The sequence below is a fragment of the Periophthalmus magnuspinnatus genome, chromosome 21 (genome assembly GCF_009829125.3).
Source record: "Periophthalmus magnuspinnatus isolate fPerMag1 chromosome 21, fPerMag1.2.pri, whole genome shotgun sequence".
Classification (NCBI taxonomy): domain Eukaryota; kingdom Metazoa; phylum Chordata; class Actinopteri; order Gobiiformes; family Gobiidae; genus Periophthalmus; species Periophthalmus magnuspinnatus.
The window spans coordinates 31,352,789-31,369,385 of NC_047146.1; the positions used below are offsets into that span (position 1 = coordinate 31,352,789).

The 16,597-nt window shown below is 40.5% G+C and overlaps 1 protein-coding gene across 1 annotated transcript in view; it reads right to left on the reverse strand.

The window, feature by feature from the left end:
- Positions 1-8,327: 8,327 nt before the first annotated feature.
- Positions 8,328-16,597, reverse strand: part of LOC117388976 (inactive dipeptidyl peptidase 10-like) — a 149,688-nt gene continuing 141,418 nt past the window's right edge. The window contains exons 20-26 of the mRNA XM_055230514.1: positions 15,859-16,053; positions 14,923-14,977; positions 14,478-14,577; positions 13,192-13,250; positions 12,060-12,132; positions 10,356-10,429; positions 8,328-8,491 (exon numbers count right to left, since the gene is read on the reverse strand). Coding sequence (XP_055086489.1) covers positions 8,354-8,491; positions 10,356-10,429; positions 12,060-12,132; positions 13,192-13,250; positions 14,478-14,577; positions 14,923-14,977; positions 15,859-16,053 — 694 coding nt within the window. The 3' untranslated portion in view covers positions 8,328-8,353. The remainder of the gene's footprint in view (positions 8,492-10,355; positions 10,430-12,059; positions 12,133-13,191; positions 13,251-14,477; positions 14,578-14,922; positions 14,978-15,858; positions 16,054-16,597) is intronic.

Below are 16,597 nucleotides of genomic sequence, written 5' to 3' on the forward strand. Positions count from 1 at the left end.
CTAAAGACAAAAGAATATTCTTAAATAAAAGGGATAACTTAAGGGATAACTTCGCTCACCATTTGGCGTTTGGTAAGTTACACAGCGATTACTGTAAACCCAAATGAACAGGACTTCACTAAGGTCGAGTCGCCTCAGACAGATCTTTAGTCACATTTTAACAGTTTCATGTCGCACTGTTGTAGGTGACATAAACCAGTACTTACATGTACTGAGTAGCGTACTCCATTTTTGTCTCTTTTTTGGGTAGGCGCGGTGCATGATGGGATATAACAGTGCGCGCAGTCTGCTCGGATGCACGATTCGGCTAAGGTTGATCTCCATGGAAACGCAGGGCACATTTTCGGCCGCATTCGTCGGGTGCATGAAATGGGACGGCACTTGTCTCGCCGGAAGTTACATAAGCCCTTAAATGCACCGTTCAAACAATGCATTGAAGGGCACTTGGGTGAAGTGGGACACGGCCTTTATCTAACACCACCACGTGAACAAGTGCAATTCCTGCTTTGAACTTTCACCTCTGAACTCTGACCTGCCGAGCGTGAGGCCCTGCCCCTGTACAGCGCCCCCTAGCGGTGGACACGTAGAATGCCTTAGACAGCGGTGTAGGTACTGGCCTCATTTAACCTTATTATCAACTCAGGTCGAGACGCATCACCCAGTGTCCGGTTACTAAGGTGATGCTTATTATGGGATGTTTCTGGCGATGTGAAAGTAACAAGGTGGAAATGCAGTAGTTTTAGTTTAGAGATAATACTTTTGTAATGTCATTTAACCCTTAAAAGTCACATTGAAACGCATGTACACAACTCTTATATAACATGTACTCTGCATATGAAAGACCATCACATCTGGCTTGTTCTAAACGCCATTTGTAAGTGAATAATTTGGCAATATAATATATTTTTGCAGAATTCAGTGAAATAAACTAGATATAAACTGGTTATTTTTAAGATCTTTAGAGGTTATAGTAGACAAAATGATACTGTTTGATGTTGGATAGAAATCTATTTTTGTTTATTTTTCTGAATGAACCCAGTGAGGTGATCCTTTCTGTAAAAAGAGTAAATTGTAAATTGGCCCTATGTTCCCTCAGAGAACCATGGTTATAGTGTAACTGTGTGCAATCGTACTTTTGGAGAACTCCTTGTCTCTTATTTAACTGATTATAACGTCGCACTGTGTATCTTCTGGAATGGAGGGTGCGCCCCCTGCTCGTCTCTACGGTGTGATTGAATTACGGGTCCCTTTGGTACTCAAAACGTACCTTAAAAATCAACCCTGCTTTTTCAGTTCTGTCACCGAATTCGGGAAATAAAATAAGACAAAACTGATGCAAATGTGTTCTGTAGCTGTTATTTATCCCACTAGAATCTACAGAACACCTTTGTATAAATAAAAGTTCAGAGACATTGGGCGAAGTACGACCAGTAAAGAGTCTTATTACAGTGGTTCCACGAGGTCACGTTCTAAAAATAACCCTCAATAGGTGAAATCAGCGAAGTAGTTACAATTATTCTATATGTTTTGCAGCTGTAAAACCCCTCACCACACACTTTATACACTTTTCTAACATTTTCTCACGTTTCTCTCTTGTTTAAACACTCTCAAAGTTCAAACATTCATATATTACATCCCTCTTCCTCGATGATTACTTTAAAATTTGTTTAACTTGTCCCAGGTCCGATTAGGATTGCCTCTCCACAAATGTGACCTGTAACTTGGTCTAGTGGCGCCGCTTGCTTGTTTCCGTGGAGACAGAAGCAGGCGAACAGGTTGCACACTCTCTACCAGAAATGTTACGCAGTGTGACTTAAATATAGATGGAAACTACAGTGATATAAACTCATAACTTCAAAAATCGTATTCAACCGTATCACAAACATGTTATAGTTAGCATTGTTAGCATGTCACGCTAATCCATGTATCGTATTAACTCATTCATAACCCACTGTACATCGACACGAGGCTCTTAAAGGGTCGATCCTGTTTCTCTTAAAGGGCACACACACCTGATACGATTTCGTGACGTTTGAGGACTCCCTAAAAAATGTTGTGATGGTTGTTATGGTGATAATAAAATAAAATGTGATTGAAAAGGCGTGGTTTGGGACAGGTGTACAGCGTGTGGGGTGTTGCATGTAAACAGGGACTTTAGTGTTGCCACATTTTGTACAGTACATTACAGCAGAGTGTATATATAACTATATTTTTGAGATGTCACGTCTCATAGACAGTTTAGTCAATGGGGATGGATTGATTTGACCTGGACGTCTTGTATTATTATTAATTATTATGATGATATTCAAGAGTAATATTATTTTCCGGTTTCCTTTCAGCTGTTGATTTTCCTAGGATGGATTTTGTAAAATGCTTGTTCCAGTTCTTTTTTGCTGTTTTAAAGGGGAAGGGGAACAGGTGGGGTCTGGGGTTATTGTGACTGTCCTCTAGTGATGATTATGATGATAATAAAACGTGGAAAAACACACCTCCTGACTACGTTTATGTGTCGGAAAAACACACCTCCTGACTACGTTTATGTGTCAGAAAAACACACCTCCTGACTACTTTTATGTGTCAGAAAAACACACCTCCTGACTATATTTATGTGTCAGAAAAACACTCCTCCTGACTACTTTTATGTGTCAGAAAAACACACCTCCGGACTATGTTTATGTGTCAGAAAAACACTCCTCCTGACTACGTTTATGTGTCGTTCATACAAGATTTTCTATTTTTTTCTATCTCATAACTTTACAGATGTCACAACCTTAGACGATGTGTGATGTGGCCTAACTGTGTGTGTAGCAACTGTGAAAAACACTACTGAGAGAGAAGAGAGAAAAAGAGAGAAGGAAGGAGAGAGAAGCGGAATTAGAGAAGGAGAGAGAGAGAGAAAGAAGGAGGGAGAGAGTGAGAGAAAGAAGAGAGAAACAGAAAGAGAGAGAGGAGAGAAAGAGAGAAAGAAGAGTGAGAGAGACGGAGAAAGAGAGAGAAAGAGAAAAGAAAGAAAGGAGAGAGTGAGAAGAGAAAGTGGGACAAAGAGAGAAAGAGAAGAGTTGGAGAGAGAAAGAAAGAAAAGAGAGAAACATAGAAGCGTGAGAGAGACAGAAAGAGAAGAGAGAAAGGAGAAAGAAAGATAGAGAGAGAAAGAGAAGAGAGAACCAGAGAGAGAGAATGTATCTAAACATTTTTATTTTATGATTTTATATAGAACATTTAAAACACAACTTCAGCTGCCCAAATGACCTCACACAAAGTCAACAAAAACAAATGTATAGGAAAATACACCTGTATATCCTGTCTGCTCTTAAATACCAGGGAGGAGAGGTGGGTTTAGTCTTAAACTGCATCAAAGACACAGAGGGTCTGACAGGCAGAGGGCGCTGTTCCAGAGTCTGGGCCCTGCCACAGAAAAGGCTCTGTCACCTCTGGTCTTGAGTCTGACTTCGGGCAGAGCAGCAGGAGCTGGTCAGCTGACCTCTGACCTCAGGGCCAATCACATCCATCCATCCATTTTCTTCCTCTTATCCGGGGCCGGGTCGCAGGGGCAGCAGTCTAAGCAGGGACTCCCAGACTTCCCTCACCACAGACACGTCCTCCAGCTCCTCCGGTGGGACCCCAAGGCATTCCCAGGCCAGAGAGACATAGTCCCTCCAGCGTGTCCTGGGTCTTCCCCGGGGCCTCCTCCCGGTGGGACATGCCCAGAACACCTCCCTAGGGAGGCGTCCAGGAGGCATCCTGAGCAGATGCCCGAGCCACCTCAACTGTTTCCTCTCGACGTGTAGGAGCAGTGGCTCTACTCCGAGCTCCTCCCGTGTGACTGAGCTCCTCACCCTATCCCTAAGGGTGCGCCCGGCCAAGGTCGCGGATACAAGCGGCTGAAATGCGCCAATCACAGTGTTGCTCATATGTCCAGACCCCGCTCCTCTGCCCCTCTGCTCCTCCTCCTCTTCACTCTCTCCTTTAGTGGGCGGAGTTTAGGTGTTTAGGTCTCACTTTAAGATTTAAAGTTCAGGCCACTCATTAAGCAGAATTGGAATTATGAAATTTGTTTTGCTGATAAAAACTTGCACTAAATTCAACAAGATCTGGATAAAGTGTTCAAAAAGAGAGATGAGCATGAAAAGTAAACAAAAGAGTTTTAGTTTTAGATCAGCTCCTTGTTGGCGACAGTGGCTCAGTTGGTCGAGTGTTTGTCCACAGATCTGAAGCACTCTCGACATAAACATCATTGATAGAGCCTCCAGGCCACTGACCCACAGGCCGACGGTGCGATTCACTGATGAATATGACTGATGTGTCGCAAGACACTTAACCAGACACCCCCAGTGTCTGTGTACATGTATGAATGTATGAGTGTGTGTGTGAATGTGTGAATGTGTGAATGTGTGAGTGTGTGAGTGGTTTGTTGATGTAAATGCCTTGAACGTGGAAACGTGCTACAGTATAAAAATGTGAATGTTCCAATTCATTTGACTTTGCTTTTAACTTTTGTGAAAAACTGAGGCAAAGAGGTCAGATTTGAAGGACCATGAAAGCTCCACTCGACATTTGGGCTGTTTCCATCAAAGCCGAAAATCTGTCCACAAGTGCGCGCTATGAAGCTAGCATTCATGTGTGATGTCACGCTACAACATGCAAATAGCCCCACTGAGTTAAAGAAATATTTGGAAAAACTGACTTTGTGTATGAACTAATTATTACATGAAGTTTTAAAGTTGTAGTAAAAATACTATCAATATTTGCTAGCCGTGGAGATACCTTTGCTAACTTTGGGAATTATAAGTTTTTGAATATTCTCATGGTTCACTTGTTGGTCATTTCTGTACTGAAACGTTTAGCAGCAAACACATTCAGTCTTGGGTGGCCAGATTATGCTATTTCTATGCTATTGTTCTAAAGTTTTTCTAACTTATTGTATTACTGAGCATCGGAGTCCTATGTCCTTTTGAGATGTTACAACAATAGTGTAAAAAATCCACACCCAAACTCATCATTAACGCTTTATTTTCTCATATACAAACGTTAGTCATAAATATACAAATGTCATCTCTAGAGGACATGTCCGTATGGCTTATGTACAGAGGGTGAGAGGATCTGTAGACGGAGGCGGGGCTAGTGACCTGCTGCTGAAAGCTCATGCAATAATGAGGGTTGAATTTCCCCTTGAAAAAGCGTAGTTTTGTTCACATATTTAAGCTTTTGTGTCTATTATTGTCCAGTTCACGCGAATAACCTGATTGTTTGTCACATCCTTAGAATTAGTGATTCTTTTTGTTTGTTTAGCTACTTTACATGGTCCTCAGAAGCGTCACGTGATGATGTAGTGACGTGTCTTTACTTGGTTTTGCCAGACTGTAGGGGAAGATAGCGCCCCCTAGTGTCTGACGTCTTCTCCAGGGCTGCATCCATGTGTGTGCCACGGTCATCAGTACTGAAAGCAACAAATACTGTATCACCACCAGATCAGAGAGGCCGTCGAGATCCGAAAACGAGGTCCAAGGAGCATAAATCGAGACGAGGGAGTGTACACCTTATCACACACGGATGCAGTCCTGGAGAAGGCGTCAGACACTAGGGGGCGTAAGCTTCCATCATCACATCATCACGTGACACATCTGAGGAAGGCTACAGGAAGTACCCAAACCACGTAAAGCAGGTAAACAAACTCTCCTGACTGACAAAAAGAATCACTGAATGTTTTTGTTCTGTTTCAAATTCACAAAGTAATAGACAGAGTACACTGGTGACCTGCAGGGGGCGTCCATCAACGTTTCTGTAGTAGATTTACTGAGGCTGTATTTTACGTAGATGTGACTTTTCTCGAGGACCTATCACTCGAGACTTTGCCTGGAATGTTGCGCAGTATGGCATTACATGTGTCTTTTCATGTTTTTCTTTTGCAATATAAAGCAAAGCAACTGAATAAGTTTTACGTTTAATGTCGCACTGTGGAGCATTCAAGGCAAAACAATAAAGGTCCCATCTCCTGAGAAGTTACATCTATATTTGTATTTTTTTCATTAGACACCAATGCATTTGTGTTTTATGGACAGTCCTCTGCATAGACTGTGTACATAAACAGACATAGCTAACGTGCTAGCCGCGGCTTTCCAAATAGGAAGTGAGCACAGGCGCTTCCTGCTCCATCGACTCTGGCTCCAGTTCACTTTCTATTGAAAAACTGTCGCCTCTCTCTCCATAACTGCTGCTGTCAGGCTCGTCTTTTCAGTCTTAAAATGTTTGTATTAATCTGCGCTACATGATCCTGGTGTTTTTATTTGGCTATTTTGTCTGTGAATCAGGATATGCACATTAATAACAGACAACTGCTTTTGAAAATTACATAGTTAAGATGGACATGGTATTAGCTACATATTGAATAAACATGTACTTGTAACACATAAGGAGCAGACAATAGCTTATAGTCTACTCTAAAATCAACCACACATATGTACATGTAATTGGTTTAAATGTGCACTGTGGAACTTTTCTAGTACAGGGTCCACCACCAGCTTGTCTCCATGGAGATATTATTGCTTTGCCTACACCGAGGACGAAGAATTCAATGGATTTATTGATTTGGAGTGAGATCCAGAGTAAACTTGTTGCTTGTTTTTTCTGCTTTATTTATCTGATTAACTGTTAATATCTTACGTTAACAAACCAGACACGTGTTCAGTTCTGTCTGTGCTTCATGGAGCTGAATAAATATAAATGTGTTACGTTAGCGTGATGTACTGATATTCAGCCTGTTGTTCCACATTTTATTCTTATTATTATAACTTACCTTTAAAGATAAAATGTCTGTTCTTGGTCTCAGATTCTGTAAAATAAATTTCCCCCAAAACTGCGACTTATAGTCCAGAGCGACTTGTATATGTTTTTTTCTTCATATTATGCATTTTTAGCTGGCACGACTTATACTCCGGAGTGACGTATAGTCCAGAAAATACGGTACCTTCCTGGAGACAAGCTGATGATGGCACCAGGCCAAGTTACAGATCAGATCTGTGGAGCGATCCACTGACTGTCAGAATGCATTTTTTTCCCTAAGTAAAGTTTTGTTAGCTTTAAAAACACTTTAAATGAAGAAATGCATAATACACAACCAGTCAAAAGTTTGGACACACTCTCATTACATTTTTTGAACAGAACATTCGTCATGGAAACAAGCAGGTGGTAGATACTCCATTAGAAAAGTTCCACCGTACACCTTTAAAGCTACAATGTTATGTCACCTACCCATGCCCGTGAGTACAATGCTACCGAAATGCTACAGTAGTAATAGTGAGGATCATGAGGTAAAAGGCACCTGGCTAATGCTGTGGCTGTGGTCAGTACTAAAGAGAAGTATTCACAGTACTTTATTAAACATCAGTCTGGACCATAGACATAAGAGTACTGATGAATTAACAGGTACCAGAGTGAATAACTTTGGAATATTTGGTTTGATTTGAGTCTAATTTAACCCTATGAATGTGACCACGCGGGATTCCACTTCAGACCCACTGCATGTTGTTGTCTTGTGATAAGGTTGTGAAAATATAAACCAAAATATGAATGGATACTAAAAGTAGTATCAAAACTAAATACTTATACTGATATACTGAAGTATCGATACTGAAAAACATAAAATACTCAATATTTTTTAGAATGGACTTTATGCCTGAACACCACATGGAAAAATTACAATCTTCATCCAACCATTTTCCTACGTAGGGACTCCCAGACTTCCCTCACCCCAGACACTTTGTACAGCTCTTTCAGTGGGATTCGAAGGCGTCCCAGGCCAGCCGAGAGACACAGTCCCTCCAGCATGTCTTGAGTCTTCCCTAGGGCCTCCTCCTATAGCCTATAAACAAATACTTTGAACTATCATTGTGGTATTGAAATTTGTATCGAGTACAGGGATGGGACGATATACAATAATATCGTTAATTAAATAAATGAGTCTAAATTTTAATGTCGTCCCATCCCTAGTCGAGTATCAAGCCTTTCCTTTGAAATTGAATGTTAATATTATGACGACGCTATTATGTAATTTCACATGACACTTCAATGCCCCTCATGTCCCTGGATATTAATATGGATGGTGATTTAAAGAGTCGTTTTGCATGGACCTGTCTGTATGTTAAAAATAATACTTCAATAATATTTTGTCTATGGTCCAGATGAGCCTCTAAACTGTAAAAAACACCATTATTATTCCCTGACATTTGAATGTAGCATTATAACAGCCACCACACGCCTTCAGAGACCATAGTCCCCCCATTGTCTCTTAGCAACAGTTCATATTTAACCCAGCATCATTGCTCCACCAGATCTGTCCACAGTTAGCGCGTCTTGTCTAGTCGTCCTCCTTGGAGCTCTCCGGCGCCACCTCTGGGTCTGGTACAAAGCAGTGTCTGAAAAAGTTGACGACTGAGCTCAGCATGTAGTGTCTGCTCTTCACTGACGCGATGTCGTGACCCTCGTCTGGAAAAATCTGGACGAGGAGAAAGAAAAGATACCATCACTACAAAGTACCAGTCTCATTAAAGGAGCTGTGCCTGGTTTTTACCATCTTAAAATGTGGGAAAATTAAAACCAGTTACTTTTAAACTGTTTGCACCAGTCCAAGTTATTCTTCATTTAATTAAGTACAATGAACAATGAGCATCCTAATACTCACCGTTCATTGTACTTAATTAAATGGATCAAATCTAATGTAAAATGCATTGAAAAGAAACATTTAAACATTTAAAGGTCCTATATTACGCAACATTGACTCTTGTGAGCTTTATGTCATGTTAGAATGGTGATACATCCTCAAAAACAGACCTGGAGTTGTGTTTTGTTTCATTCACACATGCAGAGTAACACTTTATTATTAGTCTGTCACATCTCCAAAGCTCAAAATGCTCTGTTCCACCTTGTGATGTCATGAAGTGGTAGTTTTCAAGTTAACAGCTCCTTTTACCTTTAGTTCAGTAGAGATTTGTCATTCCAGAAATGAAATCATCCAAATGATTCAGGTGAAGGCATATAGCGTTTCAAACATCGTTGAACACTTCCTGTATTACCACATGATGACATCACAAGGTGGAACAGAGTGTTTTCAGTTTGAGAGAAGAAGTCAGCCTAAATATGCAGGTTTGTGTGTTAAACATGTGTGAATGAAACAAAAAACACAACTCCAGGCCTGTTTGTGAGGAGGAAACAACATTATTATTAGCATGGACACTTTAAGGTTTAAGGTACACTTTATTGTCCCCATACAGAAATTTGTCCTCTGCATTTGACCCAACCTAGAGACCCATCTCTGTGATATTGTTGCTAGTCCTGAAAGTCGTCCTGAACTACACTAGCTGGAGGATTTGACTTATGGTGCATGTTTTAGGTTGATGGGGGAAAAGAGAAGAAGCCCACCCAGACCCACCAAGACTTTTAAATAGTTTATGACTGCATGTCCAATTAGATCACCTCTCCTTTTATTTATGTATGTATTAGTACAATCTGTGGTGGAAAGTAACAAAAGTAAAAGCAGTGAAGTATTGTACTCAAGTTGAATTTTTAGGTATCTTACATTTTACATTGGATACTTTTTACTTTTATTTAACTACATTTGAGAGCAGTATCTGTACTTTCTCCACTACATTTATGAACAGGACTGAAAAGTAAAAGTCTGTCACCACCCGCTCCACACCTGCAGCCCATCAGCAATCAAACCTCCACCCCGGGAGCACAAAGGGACTGAGGATCCTACACACGCCGTCAGATCGTCCATGTATCCTCCGTGGTACAGTTTCGCTTGGCTCAGTCTAGTTTTTTGTGTGTATAATCTCAGTACTCATCTGTTTTTTTTCTCATTTTTTGCCAGATCCCGCTGCTTGGAACTTCCTTGCACCTCCACCTCCGACCCAGCTCTCCTCGACCGGTACGAACACCCCAGCCTCTGACCCCGCTACCTACAACCTGCTCGAAGACGTCAACCCCACTCTGCTACTATCTACATTTACGTGTTTGTAAAGAAACTCTGTTCAAGTCAGAATCTTTGACCCCCCCCATGACATCATGACATTTTCATTTGATTTGAGGGGTTATTTTTACCATGTTTGGGTTTTTTAAAAATTACTAAAGTTTTTGAGTTTAAGCTTCGGCTTTGAGCAAAACAAAAATACACATCCACCACTACAGATAAAGATCATAATACCACACCTAAGAGTAGTATTTGTGTTGAATTATGAAGTTTTTTGGACACACATAGTAAAAAAAAGAACATATGAAGTAGTATCTTTGAGTAGAATTTTCTTTTACTCCGTGTACGACTGTCGAGCGTGTTTCAGCCTCATGTGTTGCTCGTGTCTGACCTGTAGAGTGTAGTTGACATTGAGAGAAGAGAGCAGCTTGACCAGTTCTGCAGAATGCTGGAAGTGAACAGTGGCTGCAAAAACACACACAAAAAACACAAAATCGTATAAAACAATTTCTTCTAAATACAGTTGTGGAAGCGGAGGGACGTATTTTTGGGACAAAGACGACAGATGGAACTCGAAAATTGAACAATAAAAAAAAAGAACATCCTTGAAAACATGATTTATTTTGACCACACAGCAGTAAGTTTAGAGACCACTGCAAAATCAATACCCAGTCAAACCCGTCTGTGCGTGGACTGCTCTGAAATACTGACTCTGACCTCACAACACAACCTCATATTTGTGTAGTAGCTGCTATGTTATTCGTATATCGATTACATTTAAGATAAAAAGTACAAAAAATATTCAAAGTATGTTCTAATATTCTAATATTTCAGTGTTCATATCAAATTTCTTTCATTATTTCTTATGAGTATTGTCAAACATGGATACTGAACAGTACTACAAGCAGTACTGAAAGCTACTCACACAAAAAAGTAACAGTAATAATGATATTTTTGATGTATATAGGAATAATAAGAGACCACACAGTACCATTAAAGATAACATTTGTCGGCCACTGGATCTGAGTTTGACATTTTGAGTATTGTGACCATAGACTGTATATATGAATTGACATAGCTATCGTTTATATGGACACACTTCCGCCTCCATTGGCTCTCGCTCCAGTTCACTTTCTATTGAAAAACTGTGCCCCATCTCTCCGTAACTGCTGCTCTCAGACTCGTCATTTTGGTCTTAAAATATTCGCATTATTGTCATAGTATTGTCCACTCTACATAATCCTTGTCCCAGTTCTGCCTGTTTGAAGGACACTTAAAGTCAGCAACCGCGGCGGCGATAGCATCCGACGCTATAGGGCAGGGGTGTCCAAACCTTTCTCCTTAAGGGCCACATACAAAAACACAGACAAAGCTGAGGGCCGATTGAGGGCCATAGAGTGGTCGCGAATACAGTGAATACTTCAAATCTGTGTTATTATTACAAGTTACACTGAACCACTAGATCTTTATTCACTCTCACATCCTCAACGGGACACATTAAATAATCGATATGGGCTTGTTATAAAGTAGATTTTTAGAAATATACAGTAAAAAGTACTGTTTAAAGTAATATGGGTCAATTCACCGGGAAGTTTAATGGCTGAGAAAAATTGGTCTGAGGGCCGCATTTAGCCCCTGGGCCACAGTTTGGGCATGGGTTAAAAACAGACACGCAGGCTCTGTTTCCGGAATAAACCTGTTGAATTCACTGAGACTAAGAAGTGCGGTGGTATTTCTGTTTTTTCATTTGAATCCAGTTTAACCTGCGTGACAATCCTGGTATTTTTACTTCGCTCTTGTGTCCGTGACTAAAAATAAGAACATTAAAAAAACAAATCGAGGCCTTCTTTCCCCGAGGTCACTCCCGCTAGCGTTAGCAACAGTTGATTGACTATGATACTTGTCGGAATTTCTAATATGCAACTTGGCTCTAAATTCACCGCTATAACTGCTCTAGCGTCGGTGAACTTCATTTGACTGGAGCCAAACGCTGCGGGTGACGTCACGCTCACTTAGTCCACTTCTTTATACAGTCCATGATCATGACGCTATTTGGAAATATATTCAAAAAAAACAAAAAAACAATATTACTTACCATCAGCAGTTCCGTGCATGATCAGGAAGTTCACTGGATTTGTTCTTGTAAAATTCTGAATTAGACTTGAAATCTGAAAAACACATATATTTTTTTAGTTCCTTTTCCTTGATCATTAGTATTATTGTACTGCAAACTGTATCTGTAACTGTATCTCTTTTGATCAAGTATATATAACCATAGTTTTTGTAAGAAACTTGGTATATGATGTCTGCGTAATCCCTCAGTCGTCCAGGTCTGATCCACAGCAAAAGACGAAGTTTAAATCTCAAATCGTTGTAGCAGTGAAGACATTTGGCTGATCGTCTTCAGTTCTGGTCAGATTACTGCTGGACACTGCCTTATATCTGTCTGGAGGGAGGGGCTAACTACACTATTGTCTCCAGTTTCAGCCTTAATGACCCTGCTATTGTTCTCTTTGTTTTGGGTCTGAGGATGGGTCTTTGGGTCTTCACTCCTACAACGATTTGTCCAGGTGACCGATTTAATTTCATCTTTTGCTTGGTATATGATGTTTAATCTTCTAATCTTAATCTAATCCTTACGTCATTTTAATCTGTAAATATGTAACAATGCAAAACAAATGTAAACGCTATTTTCTGATCTGTTATAATGTCGTTTCCTCGTCACAAACAGACCTGGAGTTTCATTCGCACATGTTTAACACACAAACCCTGCAGATTTAGGCTGAGTTCTTCTCTCAAACTGAAAACACTTTGTTCCACCTTGTGATGTCATCATGTGGTAATACTTTTTAAATTCCATACATGTTCAACAGAATCATTTGGTTAATGTAAGACCTGGATATGCCGATCTCTAGTGAACAAAAGGCAAAATGTACCTATTAGCTTGAAAACTACCACTTGATGACATCACAGGGTGGAACAGAGCTTTGGGGATGTTACAGACTAATTATAAAGTGTGACTCAAACACAACTTCAGGTCTATTTTGGAGGAGGTAACAACAACATTGTAACATGGATAAAAGCTCACAAGGGTCAATTTTGAATAATATAGGATGTAGGAATCAAGGTTAGTCATATGAAACTTTCTGAAAACTTGCTAGTACTTTTTACCACTTGATTGCATTGCCTGTACTTTGTACTGCGAAACCTTGAGCCCACATTCGTACTTGGTATTTGTGGTCATCATTCAGCGGAGGTCCGAAGTATTTCTCCGTGAAGGCTGAAGCTTTGTGCAAAAGAGGAGACAGAAAACACAATGAACACAGAACCGACATGTCATTTTTGTCAATATATATCAAGTACAAAAGTTGAATGTGATGAGTATTCGTAGGCTGAGGTATGCGGCGGTAATTATAGGCGAGCGGTAAAAGTGGGGACGTTCAAACATAAATACAGAAGATCACGTTCAAGAATTCGGCAATGGATAGAACCAAAGTCTTTATGGAAAAAACTTGTATGAGGAAATATCAAGTAAAAGTTACATAGTGAAATAGTAACAGTTAAGTGTATATGGAATATCTCTTAGAATATTTAGCTGCCATTCATGTTCATTTTTAACCTCGTAGGACCTGACCTTGTACATGACACGCTTTATTAATGTCTCTGTTATTTGGACTGATTGGACCTGACGAGTGTAAAAATAAAAATGATAAAATGCCCATATATGAGGACATTCAATCTACTTTTTCATCATTTTGATAGAACAACAGAAAATAACATTTGAATAATGATTTGCAAAAACTATTTATTAAGAGCCTGAAACTGCAACATTTTTCCTGAATAAAAACAAAATGAGAAACAACAATTGCGCCTCTTGGAACAATGTGAAGAGCCGCTGATAGGAGCAGACATGAGCCTTTACAAAGTCCATCTGGAATCTAAACTACAGTTGTTCCTCGGTACATCGCAGTTCACCTTTTGTGACCTTGGTGTAGAGCAATTGTGTATGTTTTTTTTTTTTTATGGCATGTAAGCCGGCAGTGTTTTTGTTCTCTTATTTTGTGTCTAGATGACTACGTGACACTGCTGAATCCTATGTGTGTCATCTATTAAGAAAATAAAGTTGAAGAACAAAGTGAGTACAGAGCAGTGTGTGTGTACAGTACAGAGCAGTGTGTGTGCCGTACAGAGCAGTGTGTGTGCAGTACAGAGCAGTGTGTGTGCAGTACAGAACAGTGTGTGTGTGCTGTACAGAGCAGTGTGTGTGCTGTACAGAGCAGTGTGTGTGTGCAGTACAGAGCAGTGTGTGTGTGCTGGTGATGGTGAAAACTGGCAATTTGGCGTAATAAATAAATATTGCTCAAACATGAAAAACAACGAGGGGGTAAACAAAACAAAAATAACATGGTTACTGCTCTGAAAACTCAATTCTGCATAACAGGTCTTTTAAGATATAGGTTCTTTACAATGTTAACACAAGCAACAGAATGTGTGTGTGTGTGTGTGTGTGTACCGTATAGTCTCCAGTTGGTGATCGGAGCCACAGCCACAGCACACTTGAAGATGTGACTGTGAGAGAGGAGCATGAGGGAGGAGAGGAAGCCCCCGTACGCCTGTGACCATCAGGGGAAAGTTTCAAGAAAATACATTAAAATGTGTAAAATAGTTTTCAGATACATTAGAAATAAATATAAAAATAATGTGTTACCTATTGTTGCAAACAACTAAACAATAAACACATAAAACAAATAAATAATAATATAATAATCTATTACTACTGCTACTACTGCTGCTACTCCTACTACTACCAATAATAAACTACTACTACTACTACTACTACTACTACTACTACTACTACTACTACTACTACCACTATTACTACTTCTACTACTACTACTACTGCTAACAAGAACAATGGCAGTAATGATCTCACATCATTAAAAACATTAACAGTTTACCTTTCCATACACTCCGACTCTGTTCCCGTCGATATACGGCAGTCTGGTCAAGTACCTGTGTGCACATGTATGTTCAGCTGTAGTCTGTGGTCTATTGTTTATATGATACAACAAAAACTGTCAATACAAAAGTGCATTATGGAACTTAAAGTGAAGGAATGCCATTTTCTTGCTTCTATGGACATGTTGTTGCTGTGACTAGAATGTTCCACAGTATTGTATTTAACTAACGTCATCTAACTGCTCAAAAATACCTCAAGAAAACTGCATTCTTTACTGTCAGTGGGCTCGCCTCTCCACTGATCTGAAGAGTAACTTGTGCATCTGCTTGTCTCTCAATTGTCTCCATGGTGCTATAAGTTATTGCCATAATATGGAACATTCTAGGCAAAGCAATAACATCTCTCTGGGAACCCTCTACCAGAACAGCTGCATAGTTCACTTTTAACATAAGGACGTTTATATTTACAGAGGTGCATATGTGAGTGTGTGGGGGTGTGTATGTGAGTGTGTGTAGGGGTGTGTGTGGGTGTATGTGTGTGTGTGTATGTGAGTGTGTGTATGTGTGAGATGTGTATGTGAGTGTGTGTGTGTGTGTGGGGGTGTGTATGTGAGTGTGTGGGGGTGAGTGTGTGTATGTGTGAGATGTGTATGTGAGTGTGTGTATGTGAGTGTGTGTATGTGAGTGTGTGTATGTGGGTGTGTGCATGGGGGTGTGTGTGTGTGTGTGAGGGGGTGTATGTGAGTGTGTGTATGTCAGGTGTATATGTGAGTGTGTGTATGTGTCAGGTGTGTGTGTCGTGTGTATGTCAGGTGTGTGTGTCAGGTGTGTATGTCAAGTGTATGTGTCAGGTGTATGTGTCAGGTGTGTGTCAGGTGTGTGTGTCAGGTGTGTGTCAGGTGTATGTGTCAAGTGTATGTGAGGTGTGTACTGACTGCACAGCGGTGATGTGGTCGTGCAGGTCCACTGTGCCCAGCCTGTGGTGCAGCTCATGAAGGAGTCTCTGTCCCTGGAAGCCACTGCCCCGAGCGTCCAGACGAGCCACGATCACACTGTCAGAGCTGACCAGCACGGAGTCCCAGCCCAGAGAGAAGAGCTCACTCACCGCCTGACCACCGGGGGCGCTGTCACTGATCACACAAGGACAACAAGAGGAAAGGAATACTAGTGTATCAGCTCACTTTAAGTGCCACTATTGCAAAGTTAAGCATTTGAAACTGTGTCTGTATGCAGTATGTATGGATTTTAAAAGCACATTTGCTACTGGGCCGCACATAATCAGCAACCACATCTTCTCCAACATTTCGCCTGTCTCTCATGACACACTAATAAGCTTGTTCGTAGATATATAATGGAAATCCTGATTGTAAATTGCTACAAAAATTCATTTTATATACTGGCAAGTTTATTATGTCTGTGCTGGATCTGCTATTGTCTCCGCGATGACGCATCACTTATAACATATCAGACACGTCGCCCAAAAGTAGAGCCACAAGCGAGTGAAAATGAGCCACAAACAGGTCTTTGGAGAGCTTTTTTTTTTAAGCACCTGGGATTAAAGGATAAGCATTTTTTTTAAAGAAATTACGGAGCAGACTGGACATAAGAAACACACTGTGGGTGTCATTGTCTCCCATCACCCCTTGATGGGAGCACCTCATCACAAAGACACAA